The sequence below is a fragment of the Mixophyes fleayi genome, chromosome 8 (assembly GCF_038048845.1).
Source record: "Mixophyes fleayi isolate aMixFle1 chromosome 8, aMixFle1.hap1, whole genome shotgun sequence".
Taxonomy (NCBI): Eukaryota; Metazoa; Chordata; class Amphibia; order Anura; family Limnodynastidae; genus Mixophyes; species Mixophyes fleayi.
Window position 1 is genome coordinate 117,445,355 of NC_134409.1, and position 18,235 is coordinate 117,463,589.

An 18,235-nucleotide genomic window follows, 5' to 3' on the forward strand; every position below is an offset into this window, starting at 1 on the left:
TGTGATTGGAGCTTCACCCAACCAGACAGCCTACACTTGCTGTTGGGAAGCTGGAAAATTGTGGTCAGGATGTATTATACAACTATTGAACTCGCTTGAAGCCTCTCTTAAAAGTGCTGGTTTCATCATTATTCTGTGGCTGAAAAAAATAACGTTTACAAACCTTCCTATAAGGTTTTCTTTGACACTGATCAAATCAAGAGGTTACGGTTTCACTTTGAATAATCATTTATTTATATAGCGCCACTGATTCTGCAGCGCTGTACAGAGAACTCACTCACATCAGTACCTGCCCCATTGGAGCTTACAGTCTAAATTCCCTAACACACACACACACACACACACACATACACACACACTAGGGTCATTTTTGATAGCAGCCAATTAACCTACCAGTATGTTTTTGGAGTGTGGGAGGAAACCGGAGCACCCGGAGGAAACCCACGCAAACACTGGGAGAACATACAAACTCCACACAGATAAGGCCATGGTTGGGAATCGAACTCATGACCCCAGTGCTGTGAGGCAGAAGTGCTAACCACTAAGCCACCATGTATCCCAAAAAATTTCATGAGCTCAATTTGACGTTTTGTAAAAATGATTAATCTTTGTAGCTGGAGTTGCCCATATGGCAGAGGCTAAAGTTGAATATGACGAAAGGCAAATGGCGTAATTACCAAGTGTCCCTAATTTCCAAGAACAGTCCTAAGTTTTAATGATTTGTTCCTGTATATGTCCCTGGTTTACAATATTGACCATCAGCACAATAGCATTCCTATTTTGCTTCCTGTTGAATGCAATATTTACCATCTATTCTTCTTCACTGGACTTCATAAATAATATTTATTGATGAAAAGTATATAACAAACAAATGAGAATGTTGGAGGCTAAGCAGTGTTGATGATGTAGGAAATTGCAGACTGTGAGAAGGAGATCTAAGAGTGGACAATGAAGGACAGGTGAAAGATGTAACCAGCAATTATGGAATCAGATTTAGTAAGTGTCACAGACATAACACTCCTATATCTATATATCTATCCCTGCCCATAATAGTCTCAATGAACCAAAAACAAATGAGCAAAGAGAAATTTTCCCCAACATGCAAATGTTTAATTTCTGAAAAGTCTCACAAGCTTTGCTAATGCTGTTAAACACCCAATACCAATTCATTCCCTGTACAGTACTTCTCCAAACACCTTCATCACTACACTGTGAAGATGCCATCATTGTACATAAACGTCTCTTTAACAGAGCTTTTCCAACCGCCCACACTAACCCCAGCTTCCGTAGTTCTATATTAGCGATCACTTTGACGGGCTGGGGGTGTCAACTTTTTATTTAAAGGAACAATGAATCCATTTTCTGAAGAACGTACACAGTGGTCATAGTTAGAGACACAATACCCATCATGACCAACCTCCTCAGCTGTGTTGTATAATTTCCAGACATTAAAATTGTATTTTTTTTTTTTTTTAGCACTCGAGTCATGCAAGTTATTCTCTCTTGGCTATATATTATCCAAATAATATGAGTATATTGTTGTACTTATGTTTTATATGGCAGTAAAATGAAAACAAAAAAATAAGTTGTCTCAGTCTTTGCGCTGCTTCCTTTTATGTGACTTTGTATACCGCTCCCAAACTGAGCACTAATCTTTTCTCTTGCGATACTTACAGATTCTTTCCTTAGAAAATGGTTTTACACGATCAGCCTGAAAATTCAGCCAGAAAGACCACCATGAAAAGTACTTCACCATCTCACGTGGTGTCTTTATCCTCCTCGCAAAGAGAATCGATTCTTCTCTGGTACAGTCTGAGGATACCACCCATCTCTTCTTATGTAAATAATGCTTCATTTCGAGGTCTGTGCAATGTCCCCTTGTCCGTAGAAGTCGTACTCTTTGTACAGTATGTAATCTTTTAAGCGGTTGGGCAGAGGGAGGAATGACATAAACACCGGACAGCGCAGGTGAAGGCGCCCCATACACTTCCTGATCTTCAGACGGCACAGGTGTTTTAGTGGCCGTGGATTGGCTAGAAACAAAAGAATATTGAGAGGCTGTGTGATGTATATGAGAATGGCAGCTCTTTGCTGGGTTTTATTTATAAATCCTGTAAATAGTCTGCTGTGGCATACACTGAAGCTGCTTACAGGTCAGTATTATAGTACCCCAGCCCCACTGTGCTGTGAATGCTTTATATCAACTTATATTATGTAAGTCTTGTAAGCAAGACTGACACTAAAGACCTACTAGGGATATAATGAAGGTATATATGTATAATGAGAATCCCTATATCTTCCATCAGCCCAAGCTGTCGCTAGTATTTCCTGAACTGTTCTGCCAATCGCGAAAAGGTAGACTATGTAGGTCACCTATGAAAACCATTTGTTTTTTTATGCTGATACCTCTTTGAATGCGACTTCCTAACATTCTGCCCAGGAGATAGACTATGATCAGTAAATCCAATGGTCCCAGTTCTACCCACAGACGACCAGTAGCTACTTACTTGATATGTGGAATATTTCAGGCCAGAGCTTTTGTTTCATGAGTGTATTTTTCAGCTTAGAGCAAAACTCCACCCGGTCAACATAATCCAGCATGACCCGGACAACATCCCCCGAGAGGTGCTGGAGCCAAGTGACAGTTATGACGTCACAGAACTAGGCAAGAGACAGTGATGGGTGTTACAAGAATAAGCCTGCAACGAGACATTACGTTCCTAACATCTGTGGTCAAAGACACAAATGCACCTTTTATATTGTAAACAATTGTATTTTGTGGGGGTTAATTAACTTTTGAGCAAAGCACTTGTTATTGAAGTTGACTTCTTCATTATAAAAGTATGGCTGGTAAGAATACCGGTGGGCAATTGAAGCCCACCCTTGGACCACTCTTGGATTTACAGATGTGTGACTTTACCAAGAGATGATACGGTTTCCTTCTAAGCCACTGGTGGCTAACCTGTGACACTCCAGGTGTTGTGAAACTACAAGTCCCAGCATGCTTTGCCAATATATAGCAGCTTATTGCTGGAAGGGTATGCTGGGACTTGTAGTTTCACAACACCTGGAGTGTCACAGGTTAGCCAACACTGTTCTATGCCTTTGAATATTGTAGTGCATCTTTGTATAGCACCTGATAAGGGGGGGTAGGGTGGAGTTGGTAAGTGTTTTTTAAAACGTTGTACAAGACTGGAATTATCACTTGTACACAACGTATGTTAATGACCCTTAAGGTTACAGTAGAGGAAATAAACATAATCATGAATACTCATGAGAAGCATGCAATAGGTGGCTCATATTGGGTTGATACTTCATACTCTTCTGCAGTAGCCTGTTCTAAAAATTGGGGGCTGACCCTTGGTTGCATAAGTCACCCGGGAGAAAAGTTGCCAGCTCCTGACCATCATTAATATGGTTGGTTTCCTAAGAGGTCTCGGCACATGGAGAGGTCAAAGAATATTCCTACACAAAGCCATCTCCAATCTTAGCCTGGCATTGCACAGGGGAGAACCTCTCTAAGATCTAAACATCTTACCAGAGGGTAAAAAAAAATCAGGAAGAACATAAAAAAGTACAAATACATATAACACAAAAGTAACCAAAATAAAAAAATGTGAGATCTTATTATTGTAATAAATACCATTGTGTCTTTGATGACCGTAGACGTCCATCCTTCATATCCAATTATAGAATGCACGTTATTTCCATGAGGACATTCAAAACACTTATATAGGTTATATCCGTAATTAAGCAACATCCTCAGCATGACCTCATCCTTGAGAGCGTACTGTAGAGCGGAGGGGAAATGCAAAGGGTTGACTCTGCATATGTAGTTGACGTTGGCTCCATGGCGGAGCAGTAGATTAACCAATTCATAGTTCCCCATACGTAGAGCCAATTGCAGGCAGTTAACCGGGTCTTGATTGGGGAGGGCTCCTGCATTTAGGAGGAGTTTAGCTGAGGAAACATCACTGTTTGAAACAGCAAAGTACAAAGCCGACTTTCTCTCATCATCGTATCCCTTGCGAACCCTCTGGGCCAGCATGAAATTTACATCAAAATTAGATCTGAGGAGAAGGTCCAAGCACTCTGGGTGGCCTCCTGCAGCTGCTGAGTGGACTGGACTGATTCCACTTCTTTTGATTGCAGCCATATCAGTGACTGGGATCAGCAGTCGTAGAGCCCTGTTTTGGTCAAGCGGAAAAGATGTTACTGATGTGCATAGAGTAACAATGATGATGCATGTACAGATTTTTTCTTTTCAATTGTCATTAGCTATTTATAGAGCACCACTAAATCCGCAGCGCTGTACAGAGAACTGACATCAGTCCCTGCCCTGTTGGAGCTTACAGTCTAAATTCCCTAACATACACACACACAGACAGATAGAGAGGAAGAGAAACTAGGGTCAATTTGATAGCTGCCAATTAAGCTACTAGTATGTTTTTGGAGTATGGGAGGAACCTGGAGCACCCGGAGGAAACCCACGTAAACTCCACACTGATAAGGCCATGGTTGGGAATTGAACTCCTGACCCCAATGGTGTGAGATAGAAGTGCTAACCACTAAGCCATCCTGCTGCCCAAATGGTTTTCATTGGTTCAAGACCCAGTTTGTTAGCTGTTAGGTCATTTCTAGGTAAGCTAAATAACTGTTGGCCAATGAAATAAATGGGATGATGTGAGCCATTGGCTGGCCAAATTTTCCATCTGGTCCAATTGATTTAAATCGGATTGATTGTAATTATAGATACAGATCATCAGATTGGTCTTACATGCTACAATGTTTGCTTAATGTGTATGAAATCAACAGGGTTGACCAACATCATGTGTGCAGGAGCAAGCACACAGTGACAGAGCATTCTATTTTTTTGCTTCCTCCTACAGTGATTGTATGAGGACTGCAGTCTGTTTCATCAGCAGTAGTTACAGGAGAGGGAAGATTCTCTCTCATCGTCACAGGAGCCTGTACCCTGCCAGTCCAAATTTTCCTAACATACAAAGAGCACTAGGAAGCACATTGTATTTTGCTGCCCCCCATGAAGTCAGTGTATGAGGAAAATGGTGACAGCTGCCAGAATTGGAGGTGCCATGGAGGAAGGGAAAAGATGGGGAGTGTAGTACAACTCTCAGAAAGTTTCCAATTTCTGCAGCATAATACAGGAAATGGTAAAAGTTATAGTACAGAAGTACAGCAAGTGCAAATAAACACAAAGTCAATGTAAGCATAATACCAATAGGAGAAGGCTGCATGATAACTTATGGTGGTGAAGAGATTTCTTTTGGATTCACTCATTACTCCTTTGGGACTGCATTGCCTTTATATGGTGAAGGATTGTACATATTCCATAAATACTACACTATATTATATTTGTTATATTTTTGCATGTTAACCATCGAGCAAAGCATAAATTGAAGGATTTGGTCACATGACCTATGTGGATTTCATGAGCGCCTATGTATGTACCGGTATATATGTTTACATTCTGTTTATTATTGTGGATTAGTGGCTATCCTGTTATACACATTAGGGCAGTCTCCAACAGTGCGCTATAATTATACCTTTCCTTTTTCTATACATAGTCAATGTGACATTAATAACTTGGCTCTGGCCACTTGTCCGTGCACCATATGTATTGATAAAGATCCTATTTTATTGGAGTGCAGCTCAGTATTACACTCTTATTTTAATAAGCGCGGCTGTCATATCACCTATGATTACAAGCCGTCACCAAACTGGCCATTTCGGCAACGCTGATGACAAGGCCAACCTCCTGCCACCTCACCCCTCATTTCATTTGATGGTGCAGTGATTATATCTCTTAAATTACTGAATGCAGCTTATATATGTGACATTTATCTCCGTCATATTACAAGATTAGGGTTTATTTACATATATATCTCTATAATCCATTTACATAAAACACGAGTGATCAGATTTCAGTCATTCACATTGATCCACTATTATACAAGTGAAAAAAAGTTTATTCCAAACTTTAATATTGAATAGATAGTATACTATCAGTTTATTCCTGTCTTTCTTATTAATTAGTTATTACCATAATTACCTGGAACACTGAATTATCCCTGTCTCTTACTGTGACCCATTATCATGGACACTTATGAAATACACATTCTGCATTTTATTTTCCACTCACTACTTTTTATCACCCTACAACTGCTACCAAGAATAATTAAGATCACCAAATTAATCAGGGGTGAGTACTGCTGGGCATGTCACTGGCCCCTTTAATGCCATCTCTGATTTTAACATGCTGCGTTGTTTACTGGGCAGTATTTCATATGTGTCCGGGTCTATATCTCAAATCTGACACATTATTGTACCTACCGACATTTAAAAAGATAAAATTGCAATAAAATCAAATTCTTATTCAAGCGTCACAAATAATGTGTTTAACCATAAATTTATTGTCACCAAATCACCCCCACCCTTTTAAATTGTCAACAAATCAGGGGGTAAATGTATCAAGCCGAGAGTTTTCTGGCGGGTTTGAAAAACCAATCAGATTCTAGCTATCATTTATTAAGTACATTCTACAAAATGACAGCTAGAATCTGATTGGTTGCTATAGGCAACATCTCCACTTTTCAAACCCGCCGCAAAACTCTCAGCTTGATACATTTACCGCCAGGACTGCTAAGCCAATAACTGAACTATTGGGAGGTACAAAATACTTTACACACCAAATGCATTTATCCCAAACACAAATTGTACGTGGTCAATGGCAGATCAGTTTAAATATTTAACATGAACATATTTCCCTAGCAGCACTGAAATATACATTATTGATTAAAATTTATCATAACATCTGCATTGACCCGATAACTCGATTATTCAACATAAGTTTGAATTTATGAGCGTTACACTTTATTATAAATTCAAGACAAGCAGCAACAGGGTAATTTCTGCTGGCATAGATAATAATACAGGACATCACAGAGCAGCATAGACTGTCATAACACAGTATTAATTGGTACAAGCTGTAAGAGAGATACACAGGAGTAAGATAGTACAAACTATTAGCTATTGACACCACAACACTTAAAAGGTGCACCTTACTCTTGTGAACCTATGCAATTATAATACTTTATCTGTAATTCCAGATATCTATTATTACTTGAGGTTTCAGGTGTGCAGTCATGACCTAAAAGATTTGAGAATGACACAAATATTATTTTTCACAAAGTCAGCTGCCTCCGTTTTTATGACGGCAATTTGCATATACTCCAGATTGTCGTGAAGAGTGATCAGATGAATTGCAATTCATTTCAAAGTCCCTCTTTGTCATGACAATGAACTTTATCCCAAAAACAACATTTCCACTGCATTTCAGCCCTGCCACAAAAGGACCAGCTGACATCAGATCAGTGATTCTCTCATTAACACAGGTGAGAGTGTTGACGAGAACAAGGCTGGAGATCACTCTGTCATGTTGTTTGAGTTAGAATAACAGACTGGAAGCTTTTAAAGGAGGATGGTGCTTGAAATCATTGTTCTTCCTCAGTTAACCATGGTTATTTGCAAGGAAACATGCAGTCATCATTGCTTTGCACAAAAAGGGTTCCACAGACAAGGATATTGCTGCTAGTAAGATTGCACCCAAATCAACAATTTATCGGATCATCAAGAACTTCATGGAGAGAGTTTCAATAGTTGTGAAGAAGGTTTTAGCGTGCCCAAGAAATGTCCAGCAAGCGCCAGGACCGTCTCCTTAAGTTGATTCAGCTGGGGAATCGCACCACTAGTGCAGAGCTTGCTCAGGAACGGCAGCAGGCAGGTGTGAGAGCATCTGTACGCACAGTGAGGCGAAGAATTTTGGAGGATGGCCTGATGTCAAGAAGTCTAGCAAAGAAGCCACTTCTCTGCAGGAAAAACATCAGGGACAGACTGATATTCTGCAAAAGGTACAGGGATTGGACTGCTGAGGACTGGGGTAAAGTCATTTTCTCTGATGAATTCCCTTTCAGATTGTTTGGGGCATCTGGAAAAACGCTTGTCCGGAGAAGGAAAAGTGAGCTCTACCATCAGTCCTATGTCATGCCAACAGTAAAACATCCTGAGACCATTCTTGTGTGGGGTTTACCTCTCAGTCAAAGAAATGGGTTCACTCACAATTTTGCCTAAGATCACAGCCATAAATAAAGAATGGTACCAAACAACCTCCAAGAGAAACTTCTCCCAACCATCCAAGAACAGTTTGATGATGAACAATGCTTTTCCAGCATGATGGAGCACCTTGCCATAAGGCAAAAGTGATAACTAAGTGGCTTGGGGATCAAAACATCAAAATTTTGGGTCCATGGCCAGGAAACACCCCAGACCTGAATCCCATTGAGAACTTGTGGTAAATCCTCAAGAGGCAGGTGGACAAACAAAAATCCACAAATTCTGACAAACTCCAAGCATTGATTAGGCAAGAATGGGCGGCCGGTCATCAGTCAGTATGTGGCCCAGAAGTTGATTGACAGTATGCCAGGGCGAATTGCAGAGGTCTTCAAAAAGAAGGGTCAACACTGCAAATTTTGATTCTTTGCATAAACTTAATGTAATTGTCAATAAAAGCCTTTGACACTTATGAAATGCTTGTAATTTTCCTTCAGTATATCATAGCAACATCTGACAAAAAGGTCTAAAAACACTGAAGCAGCTAACTTTGTGAAAACCAATACTTGTGTCATTCTCAAAAATTTGGTCATGACTGTATACTGTGTCTGACTGACAGGGCGTGCCAAGCTGGAGCACATGCAGCAGCGCCTGATTCAATGTTTGCTCTGCAGCAAAATGGACTGGATAAATTATTCCAGAATGTTGCAATTTATGCAGTAACAAATAGCTCACTCAAACAACATTATTATCATTTAAAACAATATTACAACAGAAGATTGAGGTAAAACAAGGTAGCTCGGCCCTGCACTCACAGGAGATGCCCACGGTACGCTGCCCTGTGTATCGGTAAGTGGCCGGAGTGCTTTGGTATATTGGCGTCTGCCCCGTACTCCAGGAGCAGGGAGATAGCATCTGGGTTACCAGCGGTGGCTGCTTCAAACAGGATGGACGCACAGTCAGAGGCTTGTGTCACAACACTGGCACCTATAGGGATGAAAGTGGTTCTTATCTTCATATCATCACATATGTACTTTATAACATGGCCTTTCCCTCCCTAATGTTCCTTTTTCAGGTGTATATTAAAGATGTTCTAAAATATATATATATATATATATATATATATATATATACATACATACATACACAAGGTAACCCGTGCATGATATTCATGCATTCTAGTCAAATCAAGCTACTTAAGGTGTTAAAAAGGTTCTTGTCATGCATTTGGGCCATAGCCCAGGCCTCAACCCCTCCCCACTGTCACCCCCGGCAACCACCAACCCCTCCCCACTGTCACCCCCGGCAACCACCAACCACTCCCCACTGTCACCCCCGGCAACCACCAACCACTCCCCACTGTCACCCCCGGCAACCACCAACCACTCCCAACTGTCACTTCTCCTTCAAGAAATATATATATATTTTTTTTAAAATCTTTATAAACACTTTTAACAATTAACAAATTAAATTAACAAATTAAAAACATCTTAGTATACCAAATTTCAGCCCTTTCTGAATTTTTTTTTCCACACACACTAAGAATTTAGTAGGTCAGTGTATAACTCTGCCCAGCAGGTGGCGCTGCAGCTTGGTTTTATTTTTTCCACACACAGACAGACTAACACACGCCACTAGACATTTATATTATAGATATATTTCTACCCAAGGTATGTTTATTATGATTGCAGTTGAAATCCATTGATTGACCACACACAATGATGGATGGACTGATCTTAACCCAGTGTTCACTGGAAGCATTGCCCAGTTTGTGTATAGACGCTGCGTCTTGTACACCCTGAACGCACTAGGCCAGTTCTATCCTCCACATTGGCAGCAGCACCGGCCCTTATGGGTTCTGACTTATTACCCCACGTATGGTAATGATATATATTATGTGAACGTCTTCTCGGGATGGAGTTATCAGAAACAGAGGATGGAATAATAATTCCGTAAATATTTATTTCAGTATTGATCTGTTGGAAATGAATGTGGATATTGAAGAAACATTAGATATAATAACACTTCTGTATCTAGCGCTATATTCTTATAAATTTATAGTTTAGTTTTTAATTATAACAGTGGAACTAGAAGCTACAACAGAACTCATAAATTAATGTTAAAGCACAGTCATTAGTGACTTTTGAGCACTGTAATAAGTGCAGATTTATTACATGGGACCCTAGGTCCCCAGCTAGCTAAGACATTGTTTTTTTACTGGCTTTGTTTACTTGAGTTATTCTTTATGAAGCTAAATGCTCCATAGGCCACATTGGTGTTATACTTGTATTCAAGCTATGACATACTGTGTAGTATTGTGCATATTCGGTTTATAGTAATAAGCAAAGGCATCTCACATAGGTACCTTTCTGAATGAGGATCTCCATGACATCAGTGTGTCCATTCTGTGCAGCCAGGGCCAAAGGTGTGAACCCAAAATTACTGGCAGGGTCGGACTCTGCTCCTGAACGGAGGAGAAGACCTGCAATGTCTTTATGTCCCAGCTTGGCCGCCTCGTGAAGCGCAGTCCTGTTATCAGTGCATTGTAGATTCGCATTTGCATTATGGCGCAGTAAAAGAGATGCGATGTCGTAAGACCCATTGCGTATTGCTGGAAGGAGAATGACATTGTCATCAATAGGAGCAGATTTCAACCTTGTACATCAGTAATAACGATGCACGTGTGAAAGTCCTAAAGTATTGAAATAAGATGGCTTGCGAAGTTTTGCATTACATCATCGCGCGTAACTTTAAATCTTTAGAACATGCTCAGCCACAGGTGAACTAATTATCCTGAGCACCACATACTATCATTGATGCATAAAAGGACAATATAAACAATAATGGGGAAATTTAAGGAATTCTTAATCTAAAATAACTGAAACAGTAATGGATCATAAAAGAATAGCTACAGAATATTGTAATATAAGTCAAATATAATTACTAGCTCTCTCATATAGTCTTTGTGGGAACCACATGATAGTACTGATATATTTATGTTCATGTTTAATGATTATATAATCAGGGGTGCACGCAGGGGGGGTTTCTGGTTCTCCAAAAATCCCTCCCCTCTGTGAACGAATGGGCGCTAAACATTGCCCCATACACAGCACTGTACTGTACAGCAGCCGCGGGACTGTCAAAAAAGCGTCTGTGGCTGTGCTGCATTGTACTACAATACACCACCGCGGCTGCTGTACAATTCAGCAATGCCGAAATGGAGCTGCTGTGCATGCGCAGCCGCATGAGCAGCAGTTCCATTTCATTATTAGTTTAAGCCCTGGAGAGTGGCCAAGTAATGTGGTGCTTCCCTAAGGAAATTATGACAACCCCTCTATTGCAGATAAATAATATTTGATACTGTAAATATGTTCAGAAATTTCTGCTTCTCACAAGGGTTTTTCATACTGATATATATATATAATTATTTTTTGGGGGAAAGTAAGAATCCTGTGTTTGCCCCCTGATAATATTGTCAGTAGATGAAGGACTGCACCGTATACTATGTGTATAGGTGCACTGTGCAGCAAGGTTTTCCTGAATATCAACTTCAGATGTTTTCAAGAACAGACTAGTTGTCATTTTCTATTGCTTCATAGCTTTGAATGCAACATATCATTACACAACGAGAGATTAGTTACCTATAACAAGTGGAGACTCCTCGGAATCATTCTTGGCATCAGGATCACAGTTGTTGGACAGTAGGAAGCTGACGTTGTCTAGTCTGCCGTGGGTCACAGCCAGAAACAGGGGAGTTTCACCCTTTAACGTCTCCTGTTCCCAAGCATTGTAACTGGAGGCTGCAGCCAGGTGAGACAGACACCATCAGTTATACTGGGCATAGACCAGGGGGTAAATGTATCAAGCTGAGAGTTTTCCGGCGGGTTGGAAAAATGGAGATGTTGCCTATAGCAACTAACCAGATTCTAGCTGTCATTTTGCAGAATGCACTAAATAAATGACAGCTAGAATCTGATTGGTTTTTCAAACCCGCCAGAAAACTCTCAACTTGATACATTTATCTAACTGCCTGTCATACAGACAATATAAGTTACTCTCACACCTCCGACTGCTTGTCTTGTGCTGCATCTATCCTTGCTTACAGAAAACCCTGCATCACTGACCTGATCTGTTAGCACTTTTCTCCATTAACACTACATACTAATTTACAAAGCACACTCAGGTCCTGATTTAGAGCTGTACACAAGTCTATTTGCACAGCGCAAAAAAATGTGCTTTGGGTATCATTTGTATCACTGCACATGTGCAAAACTTGTGTCCATAATTTGAGCTGGATGTATCTCATACTTGCGCTATAAGAGATGGATCGGTGACATTCACATATAAGTTCAATACAGTAAGGGCATGCCGACGCAACTAAACCAGGTCCCTTTGGGATGCGTCCTATTGTGACTTACACATATCTTTATATAAATTACTTAGGAATCAAACCTTTTGCACATCCGTAAACTGAGTGCAAGTTTAAGAGCTGAAGATGACGTATATATCTTTGTCCCGGATGCATCTATACGCTAGATTTTAGTTTGCACACATCTCAAGATGCACGTAGTTCGAAATGCAGCATTGAAAACATAACCGCGTTCATAAACAGGACATCTTTAAACGTAACTCTAAATCAGGATCTCCGTGTGTGCCACCTTACAGGTATCCCACACCTTATGAACAGAGCTCTCATTCCTATTGTTTCTCCACGTGTAATTGCCAGTGGTGGAAGTGGGCCAGTATACGCTGGTACGCCATACCGCCACTGCTCCTACCGCTTTCATTGTAAATCTATCAAACTACACTCACTTACATTATCCATACCGCCCCTTCTAAATCTTCGTTTCAACCACTGGTCATTTCTATAATGCAGTCAGTATACTGCTGACTTTTTCTCTAAATGTATAGGTGCTGCATACATTTGTAATAATAATGCACAGTGACATGTCCAGGTGACTCACAGTTCAATGTCATTTCTAGAATAACTTTATCCCTCTGAGCCGCAGCCTCATGGAGTGGAGTCCAGCCTCTATCATCGACCTCTTGAAAGGCAGACTGGTGGTCGCACAATTTTGTTAACGTCTGTACGTCACCTGCGAGGTGTCACATACTAGAAGTTATAATGAAGTAACTAAAGGCATATAAACATTCCTACAGTGTATAAAACTACATATTTGGAAGAAGGCCCCTATTGGTGTAGTCAGTGTTGGAAATGGGGGAGGGGTGGAGAGAGAATAGCAGGAAATTGACTGTGACTACAAAGTGTAGATGGATCTGATTTATGTCGGATGTTACCAGCATGCGTGCATGTTCTGCGAGACTTGTGTGAGATTCAGATACTGTATATAATTACCCTGTAAATAAATGCCTCATAATTAGATGAACTGTTGACCATTATTCTCACCATTTGTTTTTGTGCACCCACTGAACTGCCCAAATCTATAACCCACCCCCTACTGTTTGCCCTCCTTAACCGGCAGTACCCCTATATAAGAGTCCTAGAAGTCAGTCTGTTCTCTGAACACATAAAAGCACAAGCGGATGAGCATCTGTTATCTACATACAGTAGAGGCGGCCATTTTATGAGCTCACAATACACATGAGAAAGCAGCCTGTCATTTTACTAGGAAGCAGTGACATCACTTGGGCCTGAGCCAATCTGTTCTTCTTTAAAACTTGCAATGTCAGCACATAGACTGTGTACAGCATCTGAAGAGTGTATGAGCCCTAATGTGACCGAAAATCAATCCACTGTTATGTGGCAGCACAAGGGATTAAACGTGATTAAAATACAGGTGAACAAAGTGCCAATGTGTCATTACACTTAGCTGCTGCTGCGTGTTGATTACGTGGATGCGAACTGTAAGCACCACTCGTTAATCTTTAAGTTATAAGAGAAATCTATATTAAAATCTATATTGTAGTAGAATCTTAAACTAGTTACATATATCTTAATAGAGACATACCACACCGAATGGCTGCAACAATCTTGGCATGTTCTGGACTCATGAAGCAGGAGCTGATAAAGTAAAATACACAACTAATTACATATTGTAGAACACCACGCCCATTTGAAGCAAAGCCAATCCACTTTTAGATGCCGAGTATATCACACCGTCCCAACCAACTTCGGGACTGTTAACATGGACAGTTTCACCAGTTTTATACTGTACATGTGACTACTGTATCAGGCCTGAGTACAGGCTCTCATTGTGCCAGCTTTCCCTATTTTACAGCTAGCCCCAGATGTTAAAGTTTGGTTCCTGGAACTGTCCCTATTTTTCAGTATTAAACAGTTGCACAGTACACTTGGGGGTAAATGTATCAAGCTGAGAATTTTTCGGAGAGTTTGAAAAGTTGGGATGTTGCCTATAGCAACCGATCAGACTCTAGCTGTCATTTTGTAGAATGTACTAGATAAATGATAGCTAGAATCTGATTGGTTTTTTAAACCCGCTGGAAAACTCTCAGCTTGATACATTTACCCCCTGGTCTTACAATTCTCACTATATATTCTTATATTCAGGGTTTTAACCTTAATCCTTAATTAAAGTGGATTATATAAAATGTAATATAGCTTACTCTACTTGGTTGCAGTCTAATTATATGTCATACTGGGGATTGTAGTGCATCAATGGCTGCTGACTAATAGAGACCCTGGTCAGACAGCAGCTGAACTGGGTTATGCAGGGAGGCTACGGTGACAAAGAGAGGCAGGGATTTGCAGAGAGAAATATGAATGACAGGTATGAGTGACGTTACGGGCCTGATGCTAAGTTGGATGCAATCAAAAACATGAGTATAGTGGAATAGGAGACACTTATAGCCCATCGTACTCTTAAGGATGACAGTCATCATCATTAACTTGATGGCGACTGGCGTGTTAACAGGTTGTTGTTTTTATAATAAAGTTATCTCTAAGATAACAAAACTTTTTCATGTCCCAGAGATCTGTATCTGAATGAGCATTATGTTCATCATTGAACACGAGCAGTGGCTGACATATTAACGATTGTCATCTTTGGCACAGTAATTACTTTACCTGCTAAGCTCAGCGGCTTCCACAATAGAATCTTTTCTATAGACGTCTTGAAGACTTTGATGTATAACGTACTGAGCTGCAATATCATCGTCCAGGTCATCACCGAACGCAGATAAATCCATTATATTGAATCACCACTTTGCACTGATGGGGGGAGAACACGGTAGGAATTAACTGGTCTATAAACATTCTTGTCCGTGATACGAAACTCATACGGAGGAAAGCACAATCGCAGCATGCTACTAGACACAATGGATACACATTGTGTAGGCAGCACAGTGGCTCAGTGGTTAGCACTTCTGCCTCACAGCGCTGGGGTCATGAGTTCAATTCCCGACCATGGCCTTATCTGTGTGGAGTTTGTATGTTCTCCCCGTGTTTGTGTGGGCTTTCCTCCGGGTGCTCCGGTTTCCTCCCACACTCCAAAAACATACTGGTAGGTTAATTGGCTGCTATCAAAATTGACCCTAGTCTCTCTCTGTCTGTATGTGAGTGTATGTTAGGGAATTTAGACTGTAAGCTCCAATGGGGCAGGGACTGATGTGAGTGAGTTCTCTGTACAGCGCTGCGGAATCAGTGGCGCTATATAAATAAATGATGATGATGATGATACTTGTGATATACTCTGTGTTTAAAATCCTACATGGCACTGTTCTCCTGTAGTTGGTGTACAATCGTTTTCCCCTCAGTATTGTGTTTCAGTCACCAATGTGTTCTTTGCTCACGCATGTACAGACTTGTCTAATAAGAGGTCATTATCAGATAAAGGTTGCCACAAATGTCTAAATTTTTACAATTATGAAAGGTCATTTGCGAAAACACAGAAACATTCAGTCATGTAGACCCTTTCTATTTCTGCAAATCAGCCTATTTGTCCTCATTGCTACATGCTCTCATCCAAGTTTTGGGAACTGTCCTTGGACAATCAATCTTCACCTACTTTTGGGGGATTGCATTCCTTAGAGGATAAGTGTTTGGAGGAAAGAGTTAAAATGTATTTTCCAAATCCATCCTATTACCAGTTAAGCCCCCCACCACCTTCTAGGAGAGAAACTGAAAAGTTTTACTTGAACACTACATGAGAGTCAGCGGACATCAAGACTGTCTTTATTTCATGTGTCACTCTTGTGTGTTTTAGTGGTCAAAAATGTGTTTTCCTATAGGTTGATGCCTGGTTTCCACCATCTCGGAGGACGTGGGAAATTAAAAACCTTTTGTGGGGAGAAAATTTCTGTGTGTCCCTCCTCAACCCACAGATACTAAAAGCAAGAAATTTATTTGACTAAAAATAAACATATTTGAGATCACTCCAAGTTCAGTGTATATTCCTTATAGGAAACATAATACATCAAAGTAACAGTTTCAATAATCCATATTTGGGAAGACTTCTGTATAAATTTGTATCCAGTAGGACTAGCCACATGAAATATCACTGGCCTCATAAGGAACCTATGGGGATTGTGTATCTTTCCAAAGAATCAATATAATGTAATTATGTTTCATATGCATGTGTAGGAACTGATATTAGGTTTAATTGACTTAGCGTCATGTGTCTGCTATGTTCCAGAAGGGGGATAAAATATTTATAGAACCCATTACTAGAACTGTTTTTTGACAAAGGGGAATAAAACAGCTGTAAAATAGATTAGCATACCAGCACACCCCCTGCCAATATGTCACAAAAGAGGGGGGTTTGGGCAAGCAGCAACTAGGTTTAAAAGTGCTGAAATAATTTTAGAAATGATAAGTTCTTCGGGGTAAGTCTTCTACTGATGAATTTTGCATACCTTAGATATTACAAAAGGCGGCAGATTATGCAAAAAAGTATGTGAGTGTGCTGTTACAGTTTCTGTGTTTTATGTTAGGAACCCTATTTTGTGTTTATATTTCTGTAATTTAATATGTTATCACCAATTTATTCAGTAAGTATCGTGACTTTTTGTTATATTAAAATCCATTTCATAATGTTCTGTTCTTTGTGTTCTTAAATAACTTATGTTGGCTTGGTTTTTTTAGCACTACATTTATGCAGATAATTATTTGGTTTACAGTAACACTGATTAGGTTGTGAGTCTGGATCAATCAGGGAGCTACTGAAAACTTTCTAATAGTATCAGCTCTTGAACTAAATATTTGCGGTAGCAGGACTTTGTATTTAATAATGAATATAAGATATATATTGTGAGGGATTTTAGTCATTTTTAGAGCGGCCAGGTGGCTCTTGTTTTGACAGCATGCGACATAAAAATATTGTATTTCATGATGGTGTTTCTAATATGGAGATTATAGCACAAAGCTAAAATAAGCCATAGTAATAAATCAGACTAACGGTCATTGGTCTAACCTGCACTAGTGACTAGACTGATTAATGATGATATCTAGCTGGTTGAACCGCCTTCGTTGTATTTGTACAAAGTTATTACATATGTCCAGTGAAATAATAATACATTAGAGGAATATAAAACCATTTATATGCTGCGCCAAGACATCTGCCTACTTTGCCTAGATGGTAAACATGAGAACCTGTCTTCTAAAACATTCTGTATTACAATTTATTGGTTACAAATGCTGTCTATCTGTCTCGGTTTCACGAATACTTATACCATATCTACTATGTGCTAGTTATGTATCACATTTATACTCATATAAAACTATTTAACATACATACATAGCACACACAAAACTATTGCTCTACAGATTTCCTAGGCTGTGTGCGGCCGTGTAACAATATGGATGTTTACCTTGTCTTCCAGTGCTTCACAGATCTTCGTGACTTTCTGGTATAACCATTAGTTCATCAGATAATACATTTGGCTTTTTGAACAGTGTTTTAAAGCATCCAGTTGTATCCAAAAGTCAAAGCCGACAGTTACTCCATCAGTATAAAATCGTGTTTGTTTAGATGCAGACATCCCCAGAGACTGCACCACTGACCTATAAATACAGGATCATGGGTCCGAGACCTTCTGCTGCCCCTCTCACGTGGCTGAGCTATGTTTGGTAACACAATCAGGTGGATTACAGGAGAGGAATTAGAGGCGGTTGCAGATCCTGGACTCGGAA

The 18,235-nt window shown here is 40.0% G+C and overlaps 1 protein-coding gene across 1 annotated transcript; it reads right to left on the reverse strand.

Moving 5' to 3' along the window:
- Positions 1–824: 824 nt before the first annotated feature.
- ASB14 (ankyrin repeat and SOCS box containing 14) lies at positions 825–18,142 on the reverse strand. Its single transcript, XM_075183266.1, has 10 exons — positions 17,914–18,142; positions 15,173–15,316; positions 14,097–14,149; positions 13,092–13,223; positions 11,769–11,927; positions 10,493–10,738; positions 8,943–9,114; positions 3,644–4,187; positions 2,508–2,661; positions 825–2,033 (listed from the first exon to the last, which is right to left on the reverse strand). Exons 2-10 carry the CDS (start codon positions 15,292–15,294, stop codon positions 1,852–1,854), a joined length of 1,764 nt encoding a protein of 587 aa, XP_075039367.1. The 5' UTR covers positions 15,295–15,316; positions 17,914–18,142; the 3' UTR covers positions 825–1,851.
- Between the last annotated feature and the right edge of the window lie 93 nt (positions 18,143–18,235).

Coding starts and splice junctions, on each gene's coding strand:
- ASB14 (XM_075183266.1), bottom strand. CDS start 15,294: ATGGATTTATCTGCGTTCGGTGATGACCTGGACGATGATATTGCAGCT. Junction 4,188..8,942: donor GCGTACCGTGGGCATCTCCT/GTGAGTGCAGGG, acceptor TGACCAAAACAG/GGCTCTACGACTGCTGATCC. Junction 2,662..3,643: donor CGGTCATCAAAGACACAATG/GTATTTATTACA, acceptor TCTCTTGCCTAG/TTCTGTGACGTCATAACTGT.